Raw genomic sequence first — 23,970 nt, 5'->3', positions numbered from 1 at the left:
GGCATACACTTACTGATCTCAGTGCACACTGTGGACACCTTCTATTGTCATTTAACCTGCAGATAACAGAGGCGCAATTGAATGACCCCACTTCACAGAAGAGGTAGGTGAGGCCACATGGGCCAGCCTGCTCCACATCCTCACTGAAGGGCCAGCTTGGGGCTTCTTAGAGGGAATCACAAGGGCCTGGCTGGGATAGCACCAGTGCAGTGGAGCACAAATGTCTCTGATGTAGCATCTCTCATCCCCAGAGGGTCTGGAGCAAAGAAACTGCTAACAAGGCTGCAAAATCTCGACAGCTGATTATGTTGCAGGACAGGGACTCCAGCTTCTGAGCGCCTGCTGGACTGGAGCCAGGGGTGTCACTGTGACAGGCTCACCAGCTCCAGTCCTGTGAAGACAGCTCCAGGCTGCTGGCTGGGGTGCATGGCTGTGGCTCTCAGCCTCCTTCACCATTTATGGTATCTGAGCCTCTGTCTGGCTCTCACAAGCCTGCATATCCCCACATTGGGATGGGGCTCTCAGAGAAAACCCAAATGACCTTGGTGGAGTTCTTCCTGGGGATCTCTCTGTTCCTGCTTTTAAATATTCCTGTAGTGTAATCCACACCTTCCACAAACCCTGAGAGGGGAGGAGGGTGACATCAAAAATACATCTGGGAATCCCCATCTCCAGCACTGCTAGGTCTCTATAATCTAATGTGAAAACCTGCAACCCAGGACAGATACAGGATTAGCAGGGATCACCTCAGACCCCTCACACACTGTTCTGACACTGCCAGTTATTGATCCCTGGGGTGGGCCACATGGGCCTGCAGGGAGAGCCCCCTAGTGGGAAAGTGAGGGCTGCTCCTTCAGGGAGACATGGCTCTCCGGTCTCATGACACTATTTCCCAAGGCCCTTTAATGAGCCATGAAATGATTTGTGAGGATAAAGGGGATAAATGTGTTGAGCAGAATTCTAGCCAACAAATTCTCTGGAACCCGAGTCAGGCTCTGACTATGACAGGCTTTCTGGAAGGAAACAAGAGACTAGTCCGGGATGACAGCTCCATGCTGGGGGCCCAGCAGAGGAATCAAAGAGACCTGAGAGGGTACCCCCTCTTGGCAGTTTCATGGAGCTAGCTAGTTTACTCCACCAGGGTCAGTTCCTACACCCCTAGGGGGCTAACACACCTGCCAGCCCATGGGAGCCAGCCTCCTACTCTGGACCAGGGGTGCAAGTCTGCAAAATGGCAGGACATAGACACAGGCTTGGTCTTGGAACCAAGAGGGTCTGGGTTTGGAAGGTCAGCTTCACTGGATGGCTTGATGCATTTAGAGACAGAGATAGAGAGGGAGAGATTCCATATCATCAAAACTATTCCCAGTGCAATGGAGCCTGGGCTCAAACCTAGGTCAAGCACATGGCAGAGCAAGCCCACCCCCCACCCCCAGATGAGCTTTCTGTGATCATCCTTCACTGTGTGTGGTTTTCTTCTTACCAGATTGGGTCTCTCCTGAATCAAGAAAGTCTTTGGCCTCTCCTCCTGAATCTTCCCAAGAGCCAGAGGAAAGGAGGAAATCAATAACCACATCTCCACTCCCACCCCAAATGACAGGTCCTGTCATTGTGAACCCTTGGAGGCCATTTCTTCTACCTGTCTGCCCTCAGGCACACATCCTTTCTCTACAACAGATGTGTCTGGAAAGGGGGAGCTTCTGGATAGGCGCCAGGAGGTTCCTACCATGCACGGTGACTAGGGCGCTGCAGGACACCTGCCCAAGGGGATTCTTGGCTAGACAGCTGTAGGTGCCATCATCCTCTGGCAGAGCATCCTGGACATGGAGCTCTGCCACACCGGCCTCGCAGGTGGAGCGAGCATACTGGATGGGCTGCCCTGTGGAGGGAAGAACAAGGAGGTGGCAGGGACATCAGTGCTGTGCTCAGTAGGGCTGCAGTTTCTCCAGAGAACATGCCTGGCATGCTTTCTCAGATCCACTGAGGACCAATGATGGGTCAGGCCTCCCCCATAGGACCCACTGGGCAGAGGCTGTGAGAGGAGAGGCAGATGTGAGGGGAGTGAGGGAGAGGGGGTGACTATGTGGGGTGGAAGAGCAAGACTTGGACTAGAAGGCCTGGGGATAGAGATTCCAGAGGCTTTTATAATGAGGGAGGGAAAAGGACATAGTTCTGTGCTTTTTGTTAAGTAAATAGTCCCCAAATCCCTGTCTTCAACTTCACAGAATTCTGAGCCTGGAAAGAATCTCACAGGGTCATCTGGCTCACTGCCCAGCCACAGGCAGCATAGACCTTGCCCAGACTGAGCACCAGGCTGATGGCTCCTTTTAGATGTCTCTGGAAATAATGATTCCATTCCCCACTGCACATATGTGTCAGAAGGCAATTCAAACACTCAAACTAATACTGAAATTAAGTGCATTTATTCAATGCCATTAGATGCATTTTAGGGTCCATGGAAAAAGATAAATATGGGGAGCTAAAATGACTCTGGCTCTTCTTTCCAGGTCACAGAAAGCTCTGCATGGAGCTCAGTGTGCATGCCATGAACTGCAGTGGTTTCCTTGATGCTATATGTTGCTGGGACTTGATCACTCCAGGATGTGAGCTTTCAGTTTCAGGGAGAGGAAAGAATCTCATTACAGAATATTTTGGCCTTAGAGCAGGAATGTGTCCATTTGCCATATAGGAAGCTTCTGTCAGTTTCTTCCCTTGTCAGGCCCTGGGGTCCTGGTTTGCACTTCATAAAACTGGGGGTGGGCAATAAGGGAGGGAGGCAACACAGAAATAAGTACTTTGTCTGCAATGCAATGTTTTCTTTTGTACATAGCAACACTTCATGTCACCATGACAGCTTGGTGAAACTACTGAGCATGCCAGAGAGCTGGAGGGAAGAGATTTTTGTCTGTCTACCACATTTCATAAAAAAGGGCTGGAGTAGGGGAGGGGGTGGGGGTGGGCATGGGGAAAGCTACTGAGGGACTAAATACCTCTGCTTTTTTTTTTTTTTTTTTTTTTTTTTTTTTTTTTTTTTACAACACAGACACCCTAACACCTCTTTCCCTTGAGAAAGCCAGCACATGCCATGTACATCAGAGCACCTCTGCAGAGGAAGCATGTGCTGACAAGCTCTAACACAGCTCTCCTTTCACCGAAGCACAACTTATTCTGGCTCATGAGAATGGGCTGGAATGGTGGTCCCAGTAAAGATCTGTTGGCTCAGGGAAGACCTGGAACTCTCAGAGACTGGGCAGAACCAGTGAGCAATCCTGATTTGAGCACTACCGCCCTCTACTGGAAAAATGGAAATATTGCGAGTCACTTTTCAGTGAAACCTGTTTTTGTCCAGCCTAAAAGCTAAGAATAAATTTTACATATTGTATTTTATTTTTGGTGCCAGTTATTGAACCCAGGTCTGCACACACAGAAAGCATATGCTCGACCATTGAACAACATCCCTGACTCTTACACATATTTTATGCATTACTGCAAATCTTATCTAACAGATGTACTTTATAGCTGGGTCACTTCCTCATCCCAGTATTTTTAGAAAGAGAGAAAGAGAGAAGAAAGCAAAGCACCACCCCATCAGCCACTGAGCTTTCTTCGCCATTCTCATATGGTACTGGGGTACAAACCCAGAGCCTCGTGTATGCAAAGCATGTGCTCCATTATTAAGTGACCCTTTATACGTATTTAAATGGCACACAAAAAAAATCAAAGGCAGAATATAATTCATAATGTAAAAGTTGCATGTAAGTTACATTTCTGTGTCCATAAATAAAGTTCTATATTTGTTGTTGTTGCTGGCCACTTTTGTGTCACAATAGTAGAGCTGAGTAGCTGTGATGAGACCTTACAGGCTAGAAAGATAAAAATAATTACTATCTAGCCCTTTGTCGAACATGTTTATTGAGCCCTGGTTTGGCCTCTAAGGCAGGAGTGGAACTCTCTTGCTCAGAACCATCAGCCCATGTTTGCTCTGTGGCAGGGAGCCAGTCTTCCTGACAATTCTGTCTTTAGTATGGGGTAGAGTGGGTAGACTTCATGCCTTACTTACCTGTGTAAGAATTTTCCATGGCCCCTTCTCTCATCTACTAAAGACAATCTGTGGCAAAGTCTAAGCAGACTATGACTGTGAGGAAGGTGCATGGGCAGCATACTAATGGCACAGAAACAACTAGTTCATGTAAAGAAGTAGATGCCCAGAAAGGTAAAGGTGGGTGTTCAAGATCACCTGCCAGAGGAGAAGGCTAAGTACCCTATCATTCAACTCTTATTGCTCTTTCATCTTCCCTGTAGCTCCCCTCCAAACCCTGCTTGATTCACCAATTTATGGCTGTTCTCAGTGCTAAAATCTTTCACACTTTCAGAATTTAATGTTTTTTTTTTTTTTTAAAGAGCGGTAAGGATTTTGTTTGTTTGTTTTCCCAAAGGGCCTGACTTGGAAAAACAGGGGAGGGAAAGTTGTCATGTCTCTATCATACAAGAATACTAACAAGAGTAGCTGGGCTATGAACCTCAAAGTCACCCACTACTGAATCAAAGGTGAAGGTCACAAACAACTTTGAGTATGCTAATTTATCCTCATTAACTCAACATTACTGAGGGCTCACTAGGAGTCTGGGGAGAATCAAATTGCCAGTGCACCTATGGGCCATGTGTCCCTCTATCTATTTCAGAAAAAAAGATATTGTTGAATTTTCACAACCCTTGATGGTAGGTGTCAATATTTTGTTTTGCAGATAAGGAGCTCAAGGATCAGGTCAAGCAATAATTTACCCAGGACTCCCAGCCAGGTGAGAACAGATTCCCAGGTCCCATATTCCCTCCACCCCCTGTACTTCCTCCTCACACATAAATGTTCAGTGGTAAGTGTGTATGTGTGTGTGTGTGGGGGTAGACAAGTAAGAATGCAGGCAAGAAAAGACCCCAGGTGGACACTCACCATTGAGCAGCCAAGTGATCTGGGGCATGGGGTAGCCCTGCACTGAGCACTGCAGCACAAAATCCTGGCCCTCGACCACAGTGCAATCCTTCAGGACACTGGAGAATGAGGGGGCCACTTCCCTTGTGACCAGTCCTGCAAGAGCAAAGAGCAGATAAGCTTCTCTCCTCACAGCTGTGTACTCTGGTAGCTTACAGTATCACCCTGGCCCTCCCAGCAAGAGGCCTCTTGGCCCTGAGCACCCATGGCTTCCTCAGTGGCCTGGCTTTATCTTGTGGACATTCACATTGGGGAGCAGTGGCACTTCTGGGGTAGAGACTGGGCCCAAGGCACAGTGACAGGCAGGGACTTAAAGCCTAAGAGAACAGAGAACCTGGGCTTGCCTCCTCTGCTCAAATACCAAAGAAGCTGCTGCTCTGTTGTCCTGATTCCTGGCTGGGAGCATCCCCCACAACCCCTGCTGTCAACCTTTCTAGGTGCTGCTCTGCTTCTCTAAGGTCTCTTCTCTTCATTAATGTGTCCCTTGGGAACCTCAGCAGCCTTGTGTGAAGCTTTTTTACTTGAAGTGACCATGTGCTCACTGGTGAGAATGTTTAAATTAAAATTACAGTTACTTTCTTCAATTTCATGACTGAGTTAGATAACAAAGATTTTTCCAAGTGTGGTTTGAGCCCCAAACTAGGCCTATGGAATGAAACCTCTGGAAAGACAGGGACCTTCATATTCTGAGAAACACTGACCAGACTTTCCAAGTGCCTTCTACATTGACCTTAATTATAGCAATATGGATAGCAACTCTCTTTTGCAACAACCAAAACATGCTACAGAAACATTAAGCTGAGAAGAGGGAATCAAATGAGTAATTAGAAAATATATTGCCAGGGGCCAGGAGGTGGCGCAATTGGTTAAGTGCACAGGTTAACATGCCTAAGAACCTGGGTTTGAGCCCCTGCTGCCCACCTGTAAGGAGTAAACCTTTCACAAGCAGTGAAGCCAGTCTGCAGGTGTCTGTTTTCTCTTTCCCTCACTATCTCCCCCTCTCCTCTCAGTTTCTCTGTGTCCTATCAAATAAAAAACAGAAAGGAAGGAAAAATGGCCTTCAGGAGTAGTAAATTCATAGTGCTGGCACTGAGCCCCAGTGATAAGTATGGTCGAAATAAAAAGAATGGGGTGGGGGGGGGAGAATATATCACTAATTTTTTTTTTCAGGAAAAGCTATTTGATGTAGTAATAAGGGAATAAAACCATATTAAAATGCAGTGATATAGGTAAAACTCATAGTTGAGGGCCAGGCATTTCTCTAGAATCCAAGAATATCACAGGATTGCTATCTTTAGCTCATCTTACAAATGAAGTAAATAATTTCTGTTGTTTCCAGGGCTTCACCAATACAGGATGACTTTTTCTGATAGAATCAGAGAGACAGAAAGAGTGAGGGAAAGACACTACTACACTGAAGCTTCCTCCAGTATGGTAGGGCACAGACTCAAACCTGTTTGAGCACATGGCCAAGAAGGTCCTGAAGTGAATAATTTCCCAAAGACAAGCTGAATTGTGCCTCCAAGCTTGATGCTCAGCTCTCTGGCTCTGCATCCACACTCTTTCCTCTGGACAGAGCTCCTTTCAGGACAGAGCAGGCTGTAGGAGGTTAACCATGAGTCAAAAAGTTGGTGCATCTAAAAAAGACCTGGCACTGAGCAACAGATGGACAGACTAACCCCCAAGGGGTACCTCTCCAGTCATAGTTAAATTATTTCATGAGAGAAAATTCCCATAATCTAATGTAAATCAGTGAAAAGACTTTAAATCATGCCAGCTTGAGTTAGAAATACACTAGCTGGGAGTTGGGCGGTAGCACAGTGGGTTAAGTGCACGTGGCGCAAAGCATAAGGACTGGTGTAAGGATCTCAGTTCGAGCACCCAGCTCCCCACCTGCAGGGGATCGCTTCACAGGCGGTGAAGAAGGTCTGCAGGTGTCTTTCTCTCCCCCTCTGTCTTCCCCTCCTCTCTCCATTTCTCTCTGTCTTATCCAACAATGATGAATCAATAACAACAATAACTACAACAATAAAAAACAAGGGCAACAAAAGGGAATAAATAAATATTTTAAAAACTCAGAAGAAGAAGAAGAAGAAGAAGAAAAGAAATACACTAGCTTTCTCAAGGTATGCAACCTTGGACAAGTCACTTAACCTTATATATAGTTCAGTATATTTGCCTGGAAAATGTATATGATGATCATTAATGCATAGGATCATTAGGGTAACTAAGTGGAACAATGCAAAAAAAAGCAGTTAGCATACAGAACATTCTCAACAAACATTGGCTATTTACTATAAAATGGGAGGTGTGTACAGAGGCTATCTTTATAGTCAGTCAAGGAAGAGAGTATAGAAATAAAGTGGGATAGTAAGGGGAAGTTGGAAGAAGGAACTGTTGCTTTTATCAGTCTAGGGACAACCCATACTGCAACTGTAGGGAGAAGAAAAAGGCTTCTAGTAGGTGGGAAGTGGATATTGAATAAGTAGTGGGAGAAGTACTAGATACAGATTTTATAGAGATGGGAAGAGATTAAAAGAAAAGCCTGGGTAAAGGATATAGGTAATTCTACCGAATTTGGAAAATTAGAAAAAGTGGGCATTGTAGGAAATGACAAAAGAACACATAACAGGTGACCTGTAGGTTGGTAAAGTTATCTTCCAAGAATGACTGGGAACTTTTCTGGAGACTAGAGAAATTTGAGAACAGCTAGTATCTCCAAGAAGATAGGAGTCACAAGCATGTCTGGAGTTTTGAAAATTCACTCTAAAAAGCAGCAAGAACACTGATTCAAACAGTCAAAGACAAGGCTTCAGAACTCTGAAAATCAACCAAAGGTTTGCAACATTCTGAGGAACATTCATTAAAAAACAAACAGCTGGATCTTGGTAAGAACAGTAATCTCTGAGGGAACTTTAACTTACTTAATATGTACTTATCAAATTCCTATCCCTCTTGCCACAGCTCTGTTGTAGCTTTAAAGAGCAACAACACTGTGGGACCAGGCAGGGGCACACCTGGCTAAGCATACATATTACCATGTACAAGGACCTGGGTTCAAGCCTTTGCTCCCCACCTGTGGTGGCGGGGGTAGGGGGAGAACAACACTTCATAAGCAGGTGTCTGTCTTTCTCTCCCTCTCTATCTGCCCCACCTCTCTTAATTTTTCTCTGTCCTATCAAATAAAATAGAAAGAGGAAAAAATGGTCGCCAGGAGCAGTGGATTTGTAGTGCCAGCACCAAGCTCCAGTGATAACCCTAGTGGCAGTAAGGAAAAGTACAAAATACAAATAAAAATAAATTAATACACATTTTGGAAAGACCAACACTGTCTTTCACCCCCTAATTTGCTGCAGGTACTCCCTACATACAACTTCCATTTAATAATAACAGCTAACCAAACAGTGAAAGCCTGCTGGCTTCTAGCCTTTGATTGAAGACTTTGGAAGCTGAATGTTACTTCTCCCTGCAGGCACTCCCACCTCCAAATGGGATGGAAAATGTTTCTTTTCAAGGAATTTGCATAGTAAAAATACCAGTTGAGAAATGAATCAACAAGATTCGATGGAAAAGAAGATTTCCTCCTATTCCTTCACATAGGTCTCAAGTTTGCCTTGAGTTAGCGGCAACTTGTGTACTCTTCCAGCCATTTGGTTTTTTTTTTCATGTATACACAAGTGTCTGTTTGCATCTATGTACTAGATTTACTCCTAGAATGCAAATAACAAATGATACACATGCCTCTACACTTGGCTCTTTTCCCTTGCTAATGTGTCTTGGAGACATTTCCCAGTGTATGGATGGGCCACAAAGTTCCTTTGCTTTCTGATTTTTGAAACTCTTACTATGGTGAATTTCAAAAAGACACAAAAGTAGGAAAAAGTTGCATAGTGAATCCTCATATATCTACATTTCACTTATACCCTTATCAATACCCACCACAATTGTTTCTAAAGCAGATACCAGAAGTCATATCATTTCACCAATAAGCTTGATTTTTCTCTCTAAAACATATGGACTTTAAACATATAGCCATAAGGTCATCATCCCATCTTAAAAACTACAAATTTCTTTGTAGGATATATATTGCCAAGGCTCAAATTTTCTGATGTATTTGTAAAAACATTTTTAAAAGGGGACTGGGTGGTGGTGCACCCGGCTAAGCGCAGAGTACTAAGCACAAGGACCCATGCAAGAATCCAGGTTTGAGCTTCACCCTCAGGGGGGATGCTACATAAGCAGTGAAGCAGTGCTGCAGGTAGCTCTCTTGCTCTCTCCCTCTCTATCTTCTTTCCTCACTCAATTTCTCTCTGTTCTATCTGATAGAAAAAATGGCCACCAGGAGCAGTGGGTTAGTAGTGCTAGCACCAAGCACCAGAAAAAACTTGAGGCAAATATATATAAAGGGAGTCTTAGTCAGGATAGTCAAAGTCCATCTATTGTAACTGTGTCTCACTGTATCATGTTCATCTAAGTTTCCTACAATCTTTTTTTTTTTTTTTAATCAGAGCATTTTTCAGTTCTGGTTTCTGGTAGTACTAGTGTCTGAAATTGGCACCTTGGAGCCTCAGATATTAAATTACTTTGTGTAATAACTATGTTACCCCCCATACCTTTTTCTTTTCTTTTTTGCTTGAGTAAGTGACAATTATTTGTCCCATAAATTTCCAATAGCTTATAATTTGAAGCTTCTATCCCTGTGGCATTGCTTACTACATTCTTCAATAGTGTAGAGCCCCTAAACAGAACTTAAGTGATGGAAATTTATAAAGAGACAGAGTACCTATCATAGTTTTGTTGCAACAGAAAAAAAATTGAATCAATCCAAATATTCAACAATCAGAGCATTCATAGATATAGCCTTTCTAGAAAGTACAATTATGGCCATTAAAAATACATATCTTCAAATAACACTAAGTAAATAGAAAAATGCTATGGAAAAGCAAAAAAAAAAAAAAACACAATCATTGTAAAAAGCAGTATGCGAACAACACAATGCCAATGTTGTTTAAGAACCTTAAAATGTCATTTACTCCTGAAACTGTATGTGAGTCAAGTTCCCCACAATGAACAAGCATTACTTTCATAAACAGATATTACAACAAACACAGAAGATGTGGGATCCCACATCATCTTGAATTACTCTAGGCCCATGTATTTAGTGCACATTAGGTTCTCTGTGGTTATAACAGTCAGTCATCTCATCACTCAGACAGATAAAGAAAAGAGGTAGCTCTCAGCTGTGCTGAATGTGGGGCCTGGGGCTGACCATTGTGAGACAATTCTAATGTGCACTCCTGAGTAGGAATCACTGTGCTGGAACACTGACTGTGGCCTTGGTGTGTGGATGGGGTCTACAGGAGATGAAATTTGTTCTGTCTATGATGCAAACCCTTGTGTGGCCTTCCATGGAGAAACCAGGGGGCCTAGAGGAACATACTCACTTTTCACCATGAGGGTCCAGCAGCAGGACACTTGGCCCCAGGCATTGGAAGCTGTGCAGCTGTAGTTTCCACTATCTTTTGTCTGGGTTCTCAGCAGGCAGAGGTAATGGAAGTCTACATCTTCATAAACTTCAACTATATCTTTTCGTCTCCTCACTGGGATGCCATCCAGGAACCAGGTCACTTGGGGCTTTGGGATCCCTGAAACTATAGGGCCAGATGAAGGACATGAGGACCCAGAGAGCACACTGCTTGTGCCTGAACCCAAGGAAAGAGCTCAGTTATGTAGCTGTCACCCAACTCTACTTGAGTCCATCTTCTCAACCCTCTACTCCAACTACAGACTGATACAGGGGTCTTGGGGAGGAGGGGTAAAGGGGGAAGCCTGGTCCCCAGGTTGGCCCAAACCATCTAAGTGAACAAATAAAAGGCTCTGTGGCTATTTATTTATTTTTTTTATGGTGATGGTGATTATGGGTCTACCTCTAAGGTGGTAAGTATTAGGGGCACAGGAGGGTCAAGGAGGTGGCTCAGCAGTAAAGCATCTGACTTGTTCTTGAGACACTGGGTTTGAGACCCAGTACAACATGAGAGAAATAAAAACAAAATGGATAGAACTACATGGACGATAAAGCAGTCACTCTTGCATTGTCTTTGTACTTCTCTATCTTGTGCTCAAACAAAGAATTAAAACTAGGGGGTCGGACGGTAGCACAGTGGGTTAAATGCACATGGTATGAAGTGCAAGGACCAGCTCAAGGATCCCGGTTTGAGGCCCCTGCTCCCCACCTGCAGGGGGTTCGCTTCACAGGTGATGAAGCAGGTCTGCAGGTGTCTATCTTTCTCTCCTCATCTCTGTCTTCCCCTCCTCTCTCAATTTGTCTCTGTTCTATCCAACAACAATGACAGCAGTAATAATAATAATAACCACAACAACAATAAAAAAACCTCCAGGAGCAGTGGATTCATGGTGTAAGCACTGAGCCACAGCAATAATCCTGGAGGAAAAACAAAAGAATTAAAACTATGGGGCTAGGCAGAGGTGCACTGGGTAAAGGCATACATGTTACTATGAGCAAGGACTTGGGTTCAACTCCCTGTCCCCACCTGCAGGGAGGAAGCTTCATAAGTAGTGAAGCAATGCTGCAGGTGCCTCTCTTTCCCTCTCTCTATTTCCCCCTTCTTTATAAAGTTCTCTGTCTCTACCAAAAACAAGAAAGAACAAAATGATCACCAATAATAGTGGATTCATTGTGCAGACCCCAGTGACAATTCTTAGTGGTAATAAATATACAAACAAACTAGTTAATTAAAAAACTGGGTTGGGGAGGTGGCTCAGTGGTAGACCAAATGCATGACACTTTGAATTTTCTCTCTCGTACCACATTAAGGAAAATAAAAGGTAGGGTACAGGGATAATACTGTAGTGATTAGTGAATACTGAATTCCTGTTGGGTGTTAATCCAGAACAAGGGATCACTAGGCTCTATCTTGAGATCCCGTAAGATGGCTTCTCAGAGGGGTCTAGTTCAAGGGGGAAAAGTAGGTCTGGTGGATAAGGAGTGTTTCAGAATGTTGTGCTGAGGGAATGGAGTGGCCACTTATGAGCCAAACTATGAGGGTCTAGACTTAGCCAGCTTAACTTACCTTCACATATAAACTTGACTGTCTGACCTTCACTGACTTCCTGGCTTTGGGGCTTGCTCTTGAATTTGGGAAATGTTGGCTCCCTCTGGCTCTCCACAAAGAATTTTCTGGAAGAAAGTTTGTTCACGACTTCTTGACTTGCCAGGCCTGCCTGGCTCATGGGAAAGGAGGTGGGAGGGGAGCTGGTTGGCTCCTCCTTTTCTTCTCTGGAAGAGGTGAGGGCACCCAAGGCCTGTGCTGTTGGTTCCAACTGGATTTTTGCAGCTTGCAGGGTGATGGTGCTGGAAGTCCTCTGTAGGACTGGGGTTCCCAGGGCCTTTTGGGGTGAATCCCCATGTAACTCCAGCTTTGATTCCTTTGGGAACTGAGTCGGACTCTCTGTGGTCCAGGTTCTCTGGACACTGATACATTTCTTATTTTTGGTTGCAGTCTCTAGCTGGTCCAGTTTTGGCCCCTGGGTGATTCCATTCGTCACTTCCTTCTGGATACCTGAATTAGTGGTGTTTGTTCCTCTCACAAGTGACCTTTTGGGTGGTGGGGGACATTGGTGAAAGAGAAGGATGAATAGAATGGCTGTCTGGTTACTCACCAGCATTGCTTACCACAAGTTCAGATTTCTGGGATCACAGAAACCCAGGAATTAAGAGAACAAGAACCAAAGGACTTTTTTTTCCCCCAAAGGACTTTTCTCTGCCATTTTCTAAGTTTCCCAGACTGGGAATCATGCAGAGAGTCTTTATACTTCCCTGCTCCTTTTCCCCATTATAGGAGGATCTACACTCCTCCTTTCTCTTCTCTTCTCATGCTGTCCTATTTCAAACCACACAGTTGGCTTCCCCTTTTCTCACATTGGTCCCTCTAGTAGATGTTCCATAAATAACCACGGTCAAATCTTTTAAAATCATACCACAAATCAAGTCAAACCAATCTTAAGGCTTTCCCAGCAGCTTATCTGTCTTATTAAGAACAAAACTGAGGCTGGGTGGTGGCTCACCTAGTAGGGTAGACCACACATGCTACCATCCACAAGCATGAAGGTTCAAGCTCCTGGTTCTCACTTATGGGGGGAAGTTCATAAGTGGTGAAGCAGTATTGTAGTGTCTCTCCTCTCTGTCTCTCCCTCTTTATCTTTCTCTTACTCTCTATCAAAAAGAAAGAAAATGGAGTCATGTAGGCATTGAGCCCCAGTGATAACTGTGGTGTCAAAAAAGAAGGAAGAGGAGAGGAGGAGGAGGAGGAGGAGGAGGAGGAGGAGGAGGAGGAGGAGGAGGAGGAGGAGGAGAAGGAAGGACCAGGCAGTGGTGTACTCAATATAACACACACATTACTATGCTCATAGACCTGTGTTCAAGCCTCCAGTCCCCCCTAGCAAGGAGGAAGTGTCACAAGAAGTGGAACAATACTACAAGTGTTTCTCTCTTCCTCTTTCTCCCTCTCTATTCCTTTCTGTCTTTGTCATAAAAAGAAAAAAATGATTGCTGGGAATAGTGTAATCATTATGCAGGCATTGAGCCCCACTGATACCTTGGAGGAAAAAATAAAAACAAACTGTTTCAGGTCAGCAAAATAGCTCACTTATATAGTGCACCTGCTTTACCATGAGTATAGTCCAAGTCTGAGACTGCCTTCATTCAAGTGCACTGGAGGAAACTATGGTGCTGTGGTGTTTTCCCCCACCTGCATCACTGCTTCACCACTCGCAAAGCTTTCCCCTGCAGGTGGGGACTGGGGGCTCAAACCTGGGTCCTGGCGCATTGTAACGTGTGTTCAACCAGGTGCACCACCATTCGGCCCCCTCCCCAGGGTGCTTCTTGATTATAAACCCTCTTTTCTAGCAGAGCCTTTAAGACAGAAGCATAATATTATAAAGTACAGACATACCCATTGCTGTTGTCCAAACCTACACAAAGAAAAAGTAGAAAGAACTGTTAGTGAAGCATCTGATATACCAAGAAGAGAAACTGATAAGAATAATCACTTCAAAGTAGTATGGAGTTTACATTTCTTAAGCCCTCATTTTCTCCATTACCTAAGGTCCCTTCCCCCTTACTTGTTCCAAATTCCCTAGTGCTGAATTTCCCAGGTTAAAGCTCCTTTGATTTCTAGAGATACTATTTAGGGCCAGTGCCATCCCACCCTTCTATGGAGGCCTCTGTCACCAAACCCTAAACAAAGCATCTGTCTTGGTCACCAGCCTATACATGGAAACAAAAGAAACTGAATAAAAATAACCGTGTGCTAAAAATTTCAATCCCAAACAACTTAATTTATAGGTGGCCATAAGGAATGAATACCCAAAGTATTTTCTTTTTTTGACAACTACCTGGTTTAAAAATATACAGGGATAGTATAATTTCATTTAGTTATTCAAGGAAAAACTTTTCCCTGCCACATTCTTTTCTAAAAAGATTTTAATGAAAAGTTTTAAAATATACAATAGTAGAGAAGAATAGAAAACAAATCCTAAAATTCATTCTCCTAGGACAAAGGAAATAATTCTGAAGCCAGTCTGGTCTACCCCTCTTTGTTTTGGTTTTCTGAGGAACTGTTTCTGGGAATACTTTAAAATACTTCTCAGGCAAAATATCAGTTTTCTGGTAAGCCTTTGGGAAGTTCTTTAATTCAATGTTGGGCAAGGAAAAGGAGAAGAACTAAAATACTACCTCTGATGCTTAACAGCAGGTCCTGGTCCCATAGTAAGTTGTATTCCTTGGTAGGACCTACCAAATTCCTTGGCAGGACTTCCTCCTGACCCTCCACCCTCAATAGTGTAGAATGGAATAGAAAATTCTAGCATGCACTATATACAGTACAACTAAGGACTAGTTCGTGAAATTTATTTCTGTTAATTATGTTTGTTTATATACTTATGTGTGCCCTGAGTTACATTATAGAAACAGTTTCTTTCTGTGGGCTGTAAAAAAAATACTTAGGCTAAAATGAGAGCAAAAGAATAGTTTCTAAAGAGGAAGAGAGAAGGAGGAAGAGGGAAAGGAGGAGAGTATAAGGGAGAAGAAGGATAAGACACATCATAGAAACAAAAAAGAAGAGAGAGAGAGAGAGAAGAGAAAGTAAGGGTCATTTTTTTTCCAGACAGTCCAAGTCTCACCTTGCTCAAGGTTCTAGCACCAAGGAGCTGACAGCAATTCCTTTCCATTCCCACATAATCCTTCTTTCCCAGTTGGGCTTGAAGGAACAAGGGTATGAAGAACATAAGGCAGAGATACAATAAAGAGATTTTAAAGGGAGAGCTGATGGAGAAGATATCTAGTCTGGAGAGAGACAACTGATCCAAAGGACAGAGTAGATGCTGAACTAAAATTGAGACAATTAAATTTAAAGTGCTAGCAAGGCATTGGTTATGTCTACTCCTCCAACCATTAATTAAGAGATACAAAAAAAGAATTTGTGCAAGAAGACTAAAGTCCCAGGTGTCGGTGGTTATGGAGACATAAGTGAAGAGTCTTCCTCTATGGCCATGTTTGTGCTGCCTGATCCAATGCCTTTTTTTGGGTTCATGACCTGCTGCAGGAGTGTAGCTCTGTGAGTGCACATGTAATGCATAGTTGAGGAAGCAACTTCTGTTAGGACATGGACACCATGGGTCATTCTGCATCCACCCTCCCCAGCCTTTGTACCTTGGATGGAAAGCTCTGCTGACATGGAGGCCTTCCCTGACCCGTTCACCACCAAACATGTGTACACGCCTATATCACCTTGGTTGACTTCGTGGATTTCCAGAACCTGCATCCCATTCTTCTCAGACATAGCTACACGGGCACTTGGCTTCAGGGGAACATCTCCCTGGGGAAGATAGAGAAGCTGGTCATAGAAACCTGCTCTGCTACATGTTCAGAGAGCAGGTTTTGGGCAGTCCACAAATGTCTATGTATATGGTCTATGACTAATTTAGTTTATTTCTATTTAGTATTTTTAAGAAGCAATTAATAGAGCGGGGCAGTGGTGCACCCAGTTGAATACACATGTTACCATGCACAAAGACGAGAATTTAAGCTGCCAGTCCTCACTGGCAGGGCAGAAGTTTTACAAGTGGTGAAACAATGCTGTAGGTGTTTCTCTCTCTCTCTCTCTCCCTCTCTCTCTTTATTCTCCACTTCCCTCTCAATTTCTCTGACTATATATTAAAAAGGAGAAAAAAGGAGGGGGAAGAATGGTTGCCAGGAGCAGTATATTCATTGCGCAGACACTGAGACCCATTGATAACCCTGGTGACATTAAAAAAGAAAAAACCAAAGATGCAATTAACTATTAAACTTATTGAGAGAGAGAGAGAGAAGAAAGGACCAAAGCATTTATCAGCCCTGGCATAAAGAGGTCCTAAGATTGAACCTGTGACCTCTGGAACTTCGAGCATGCAAGTTCGTGCTTTCTCTACCCAAATGTTTTATTTTGTTTATTCATTTTATTCATGTGAGATAGGCCAGAGCACCACTCTGATATGGTAACAGGGATTGAATTAGGAGCTTCCCGCATGCAAGTGTGGAATCTACTTTAAAGGAATTCTAGTCTGACACAGGTTCCCAATTTTCAATTTTCCATTGTTTCCCTCTTCCTTTTATTCTTTTCCTAGGGTTACTTCAGGAGAATTAGGCATTGGTTAAAAAAAAAAAATCTAACAACTCAACTTTTCCCCAAGAATCCATCTGTGAAGTCTACTCTCCCTGAACTTGACCTCAGGTGTTCCCAAGACTATAACATCCACTCCCCCTCCAGTCACTGCTCCTCCCCTCTCCTCTGCTTCTGTCTTCACATTGCCCAGTCCTGTACAAGTCACTTCCACAGGAAACCTCCTGATAGTACTATGAGCTAGATAGGGTTATCTCTAAGGCCAACGTCTTAAAAGATCAAAGAACTTGTCCAACATTACATGCATGTGAACCACAGAGTTGAGGCTTGAAACCTAGTTCCATGACTTCAAATTTGACTGTTTCAAGATTGTCAAGTATGTTTCAACTTGGGGTTTTTTCTGATTCTTTATTTACTTATTTTGAATATAGGCTGAAATTGAAGGGAAGGGGAAGATATATAGAGAAAAAAACAGAGAAACCTGCTTCACTGCTCACAAAGCTTCTCCTTTACCAGTGGGGACTGGGAATTTGAACCTAGGTCCTTGTACAAGGCACCACAATCTGGTACCATGTATTTTGCTGTCCTGAGAGTGTGTGGATTATAGGACAGAGGGAGAGTGTGCAAATAGGCACAAGGTTAGGTGTGACTATCAAACACATTGAGAACCACTGATGACTGAAACAGAAGGAAATGGCTGGAAAGACAGACTCCTACTATCCCAAGGTCTGGGACAGACACAAACCTCACCTTGAGCCATGTAACCTGTGGTTGGGGCCGGCCAGTGATCTTGCAGGAGAATCGTCCCATCTGTCCTTCTTTGACCACTGCTCGGCCAAGTTTGGTAGCAAATTTTGGCGGGCACTCTCCCCAAATGCTGGGACGGGTCTCTACTGCAGGGATGGCAAATCTTTTCCTGCAAAGAAATCATCCGAGTCTCTCTCCACAAGAGGCATTACAGTTCAGTTTCTTTTCTCTCTGCCCCAGAAAAGTCACTTTAGTTGGCATCAGAAACCAGCCTTCTCAACTCTATGCTTTAATCACATCTTTAATGTATGTTCGGGGGGGTGGGGGGGAATCTGTGGGACCCAAAGCTAACTTCTCTACCTCCTAGGCATGTAGCTGACTTTACTTACTAGCATACCTAAGAAGTAAGGTATGCCTGAATTTTATATGTTTTGGTCCAAAGCCAGAGTTTTGGTTAAAAGACTAAGCAGAAGTGCTGTACACCACTTCCAGACTAGATGCAGAAAAGCCTCCTATGAGATTTTCCACATCATCTCCAGGTTTCTCTTCTGGTTAGAGTTCAGTAGAGGTTCCAAGGCAGAGGAGATGATGGAACTACAAAACAAAGGAGCCTGGATCCCTGAAAGACAATGGGGAGGTCCTTTGCTTGTTCAAGAATATATGAATTGTACCATGTTTGAGTAAGAAACAAATTTGATTTTTCTCTTGATTTAGGGGGTTTGCTTGTTAAAGCTAGTTAGTTACCCTTCCCAATAAATGTTTGCCCTCTATATAAGATGTGTCGAAGCTTGCTTGTCTCATCTAAGTTTGCTTGTGTAAGTCTTCTGATCATTGCTTTGATTGCTAGAGATCCCTGCTGAGTATGGCCAAGTATCCCAATCCCCTGTATTTAGCAGATACCCCAGAAAAGTAGGCTATATAAAGAGGCTGCCAACTCAGATGTGTTGATTGAATTATACCTTAATCTCTAGAGGCTCCCACTTTAGTCATTATAATGCATGATACCCAACGGAGATTTACTCTCTACATCTGTCAAATCAGTAGGAAAAGCCAATCCAACTCTTGCTGTGGCTTGAAAATCTCAGAACTTACCCACAGGTTTTGGAAACAACTGGTTGGCCAAACTTCTTCTTCAGAAAGTCTCCTGCAAGTATGAAACAAAAAGATAAAGAGAGAGAGAGAAAGAGGCTTGAAGTGCCAGTTCTGTGCTACCTATTTGGAGCAGTGAAAGTCAGGAAGAGTCAAGAACAGGAGTAGGGCCACTGGTCATCTCCATCAGGAACAGCATAATGGACCCCTTTGTGGGCCCCTATAGGACTTTGTCCTCAGTGTGGATCAACAATGATAGTGACTACCCCAGTCTCTGAAGAGAGGTTGGACCAAAATCTTCCACCACTCAAGGAAGATGGGTCTGGCAATGAGTGCAGCCTAGAATGTTCCTGGCTCTGATCACAGAATGAAAGCGCAGACCTACAGGGATATAGAGGTTATACAGGCTCCTACACTGAATATATGCCCCAGATCAAATTGATAGGGTTTACATTTAATAGTATTTACATACTTTTCCCATATTTGGGAGCTATTCTCTGCCTTGATTCAGCTTTCTAGACCTATTTCCAACTCTGATACCATCTCCCCAGATAATACCTTGGCCCACCTGCATGTTGGCTATTGGGAGCAGGCAAAAATTAGTAAAGTCATGGGTCCCTTGGAATATACCTAAAATAGACCTACTAACTTTTTCCAAAATGGAAACTATCAAATCTCATCTGCTATATTCTTGCCTTTAGGTTCAAGATTATTAAACAATTTAATCTTCTTTATATCTTAATGCTTTTTCAGACACCAAGTTGCAGAAGCCACCATGACCACCAACTGACTCCCCTGGGCAGAAAACTTCACCAGTGTATCCTGGAATTCCATCTCTCCGGAGCCCTGCCCCACTAGGGAAAGATAGAAACAGGCTACCTCTCAATGCCCATGTCAGTGGAGAAGCAATTACAGAAGCCAGACCTTCCACCTTCTGCACTCCATAATGGTCCTGGGTCCATCCTCTCAGAGAGATAAAGAATAGGAAAGCTTCCAGTGGAGGAGATTGGATATAGAACTCTGGTGGTGGGAAATGTGTGGAAATTTACCCTTCTTATACTATGATTTTGTTGATATTTTCTATTTTGTAAATAAATTAAATTAAGAAAAAAAAAGTATAGGAGTCGGGTGGGCAGACAATGGGAACTGAGCCCAAAGCTATGGTAGGTTCTTTACATGTATCATCAACTGGCTTTTATCCAATAACATGAAAAATATGGTACCATAGTGTCCTTTTATTTCTTCAAACAGATGATATAAATGAGGTTCACAGAAATTTAGTTAGCTATTTAAGCCACAGAGCCTATAGCAGTGCAGGAATGCACCTTGGTCTGCTTGTTCTAGGACATTCAATCATCTGTTATATGTCTGGGAATATATATTCCACTCTGGGAATATCCTGCCATCATCCAGGACTTCTCTCAAAAGCAACCGGTCACATAGAAAGAGACACTGTCAACTCTCTAGATGTATTTGGTCACAGAGGACAAAATCAGCCCTCCATCTTTAAACTCATGGCCCAGCAAACAGAAATATCTGTGCTTCTTCTTCTTCTAGCGTTTGCCCTTCTTCCGTAGCCAGTCAACAGCATCAGGTTGAGCCTGATGTAAAGTTTCGAGACCTCCTTTGAATCTGGAGAGGTGGCAGTCGTTGACTATGTGGGTCATAGTCTGTCTGCAGCCGCAGATCACTGGAGACCAGTGGCAATGTGGACCCAAACATCTCACCCCAAATCTGCACTGGCTGCACACAAGGGCACAGACCTTCCTGGGTCAAGTATTGCCCTGCTAGGCAGGAAGCAGTCAAACAGCAAACCAAGCAAGGCAAAGCAAAGCAAGGCAACTGAGACAAGAGACTTCTACCCAGTTGCCAGTCAGGCAGGGCAATTCAAAATGTAACCGAAGTGGTTATAAAGAGTTTTTTGCTTTTTTTTGTTTGTTTGTTTAATTTTTATTTATAAAAAGGAAACACTGACAAAAACCACAGGATTAGAGAGGTACAACTCCATACAACTCCTACCACCAGAACTCTGTATTCCATCCCCTCCCCTGATAGCTTTCCTATTCTTTATCCCTCTGGGAGTATGGACCCAGGGTCATTATGGGGTGCAGAAGGTGGAAGGTCTGGCTTCTATAATTGCTTCCCCGTTGAACATAGGCATCGACAGGTTGATCCACACTCCTAGCCTGTCTCTCTTTCCCTAGTGGGGCGGGGTTATGGGGAAGTGGGGCTCCAGGACACATTGGTGGGGTCGTCTGTCCAGGGAAGTTAGTATGGCATCATGTTAGCATCTGGAACCTGGTGGCTGAAAAAAGAGTTAACATATAGAGCCAAACAAATTGTTGACTAATCATGAACCTAAAGGCTGGAATAGTTCATATGAAGAGTTGGGGGGGTCTCCATTTTATAGATAGTTAGTAGTCCTATTTTAGTTATATTCCAAAGAGCCTATGACCATACTAGTTTTTTTTTTTTAAGGAATAGGGAGAGGCAGAGGGTGATGTTTTTGAAATGGCAATCAGCCTGGAAGTTGATCTTTTTTGCCACAAGCTGGGAATCCCAAAACATGCATTGAAAAGACAGAAGTAAAAATCATGCTAGCAGGCATATTTTAGCTATATTCCAAAGGGCCTGTGGCTATACTAGTTTTTTTCTTTTCTTTTCTTTTTTTTTCCCTGGACCTGAAATTTGATATGCAGGTGGATCCAAGTTATTGTCTGGGGAGATGATGTCATGGCTGGAAAAAGGACCAGAAAGCTGGATCAGGGAAGAGAGTAGCTCCCAAATATGGGAAAGGTATATAAATATTGTTGACTGTAAACCCCGTCGATTTGATGTGATCTGGGGCCTATATTCAGCTTAGGAGCCTATGTGACTTCTGCATCCCTGTAGATCTGAGCTCACATTCTGTGGTCATGAGTAGGAATGTTCCAAGCTGCTCCAATATCAGGACCCATCTTCCTCAGATATAGCATACAGTATGTTGTCCAGCCTCCCTTTGGAGGATAGAACATTTTCTACCGTTGTAGATCCAAGTTGAGGGCAAGGTCCTATGGGGGTCCACAATGAAGAACCACCCCCAACTCTTCATCTGCACGATTCCAGCCTTTAGATTCATGATTAGTCAACAATATGTTTGGCTTTATATGTTATCTTTCTTTTCAGCCACCAGGTTCCAGATGCTAACATGATGCCAACCAGACTTCCCTGGACAGACAACCCCACCAATGTGTCCTGGAGCTCCAATTCCCCAGAACCCTGCCCCACTAGGGAAAGAGAGAGGCAGGCTGGGAGTATAGACCGACCTGTCAACGCCCATGTTCAGCGGGGAAGCAATTACAGAAGGCAAACCTTCTGTATCCCACAATGACCTTAAATCCATAATCTCAGAGAGTTAAAGAATAGGAAAGCTACCAAGGGAGGAGATGGAATGCGGACTTCTGGTGGTGGAAATTATGTGGAGTTGTACCCCTCTTATCCTATGGTTTTGTCAGTGTTTCCTTTTTATAAATAAAATAAAATAAAGGGGGAAAAAAGAAGTCAAAAGCATGCATAAGAAGGGTAGAAGTCATTTCCTAATACCAATAGGTAATGACTACAAGAGACTTGTGGGTCGTTTCCTGGAGAAGGTCATTAAGTTCTACCAGTGATCACATCTATATGAATGCAAAGTAAGAAAGGAATGGAAGGTCATGACTGAGCATTTCCCTGGACCTCTGGTAAGGTTTCACAGATGCTCAGTGAGAAAAGATTGATAACTAGCAAACGCCAGTCTCACATTTACGTTGTGATTCCATATGACTTGTATTGATTTTATATGCATTGATGTTTAATATAACTATTTAATGAGATATGTATAGTTTCCGTACATTAATGCTCATTTGTTTTTTGTCATTCAATCCTCTGTTCAAGGTTTGAAAGGACTTCTAAGCTAACAAAGAAGGAGATATGCCCTGGGAGGACCCAAAGTGACAATTATAGTCAAGACACCAGGTCTCTTTCATTGCCAGCCAGTCCTTTCAGAAAATGTACATGTGAATATGAGTCATAAGCTCTACAGATGCTTTGCTCTTGGATCAAAACACCTAGTTTTGTTTGTTTGTTGTGCATCCTGTCAAAGAAAATGATGTTAAACATAGGAAAGACAGTTTACAAAACTGCTCACTATGTTCTTATTTGTAGTAATAAAAATTATTGGATTGTAGGAAAAGTCATGACGCATTTTTGCAAAGATAAACATAGAACATGTCATGAGTTTTCTGACATCCCAGGAACAACAGGAACCTCACACAGTAGAGAGACAAAAAGTGGCCAAAAGAAATGTATAGCTAAACATCTCATTCTGCCATCAAACTAGGCTTGAGAATACATGGCAGATGCAGAAATATATTAAGATATTTTATCATTTGCTCCTTAGTGCACTCCAACTGGACCAGGAGCCTCTCCAGTTGGCTTCATCCTGACCATTCTCTTGCCAAACCCATGAGCATGCCTTCATCCCCTAGCCACACAGGAGCTCTGCATTTGATGTGAGGGGCCACAACTCTCCACAGCATCTTCTCCTCCACACACCGATGCTTTAACCAAGTTGCCTGCTCCTCTCTGCTGACCTCTATGTGTGAGTCAGTCCTGGGACTGACTGTGGGGTCCCCTCCTCCCTGATACCAACTTTATAATAAAGCTCAGTTTCATATATATATATATGAAGCCAGAGCACCACTGTGGTGCATGTGGTGCTGGGGATCAAACTGAGAATCTCAGGCATAAATGTCCATGCTCAAACAGTTGAGCTATCACCCAAGTCACTCTACCAGAACTTTTTATTTACTCAGTAAAAGTATTCAGAACATAATAGGTATTCAAACATTTATTAAATTTTTTTTTTCCTCCTCCAGGGTTATTGCTGGGCTCGGTGCCTGCACCATGAATCCACCGCTCCTGGAGGCCATTTTTTTCCCCTCTTTTGTTGCCTTTGTTGTAGCTTCGTTGTGGTTATTATTATTGCCCTTGTTGACGCAATTCGTTGTTGGATAGGACAGAGAGAAATGGAGAGAGGAGGGGAAGACAGAGAAGGGGAGAGAAAGATAGACACCTGCAGACCTGCTTCACCGCCTGTGAAGCGACTCCCCTGCAGGTGGGGAGCCGGGGGCTCGAACCGGGATCCTCAACGCCGGTCCCTGCGCTTTGCGCCACATGCGCTTAACCCACTGTGCCACCGCCCGACCCCCACATTTATTAAATTTATGAGTCCTGAGTCAATAAATCAATCTTATGATTTCTCTATCTTGATGAATCTTAAATTACTAAATTTAAGTCAATGAATTAAAAAAGAGAAAATAGCATAGGAAATTTTCTAACCACATGGTTATAATTAGGTAAAAATGAAATAAAATATCCCAAATAGGGAAATAACAAGAAGAAAACATATCAAAATGCCATTAATAATAATTGCATTTGAGTGGTAGGACA

At 43.4% G+C, this 23,970-nt stretch overlaps 1 protein-coding gene and 1 long non-coding RNA gene across 2 annotated transcripts in view; one reads left to right on the top strand and one right to left on the bottom strand.

Annotated features, from left to right (window-relative positions):
* Positions 1-20,402, top strand: part of LOC132540459 (uncharacterized) — a 49,264-nt gene extending 28,862 nt beyond the window's left edge. Inside the window, exons 2-4 of the long non-coding RNA XR_009551642.1 lie at positions 4,746-4,799; positions 19,255-20,059; positions 20,188-20,402. This is a non-coding gene — a long non-coding RNA (uncharacterized LOC132540459). The remainder of the gene's footprint in view (positions 1-4,745; positions 4,800-19,254; positions 20,060-20,187) is intronic.
* Positions 1-23,970, bottom strand: part of MYLK (myosin light chain kinase) — a 348,762-nt gene that overhangs the window by 144,160 nt on the left and 180,632 nt on the right. The window contains exons 4-11 of the mRNA XM_007528900.3: positions 18,505-18,556; positions 17,416-17,581; positions 15,717-15,882; positions 13,960-13,978; positions 12,079-12,602; positions 10,432-10,638; positions 4,949-5,083; positions 1,727-1,879 (exon numbers count right to left, since the gene is read on the bottom strand). Of these exons, the coding sequence (XP_007528962.3) occupies positions 1,727-1,879; positions 4,949-5,083; positions 10,432-10,638; positions 12,079-12,602; positions 13,960-13,978; positions 15,717-15,882; positions 17,416-17,581; positions 18,505-18,556 (1,422 nt within the window). The remainder of the gene's footprint in view (positions 1-1,726; positions 1,880-4,948; positions 5,084-10,431; positions 10,639-12,078; positions 12,603-13,959; positions 13,979-15,716; positions 15,883-17,415; positions 17,582-18,504; positions 18,557-23,970) is intronic.

This window comes from Erinaceus europaeus, chromosome 9 (assembly GCF_950295315.1).
Source record: "Erinaceus europaeus chromosome 9, mEriEur2.1, whole genome shotgun sequence".
Taxonomy (NCBI): Eukaryota; Metazoa; Chordata; class Mammalia; order Eulipotyphla; family Erinaceidae; genus Erinaceus; species Erinaceus europaeus.
Note: the sequence above shows the minus strand (reverse complement) of the source record. Positions and strands in the feature narration are given on the sequence as shown.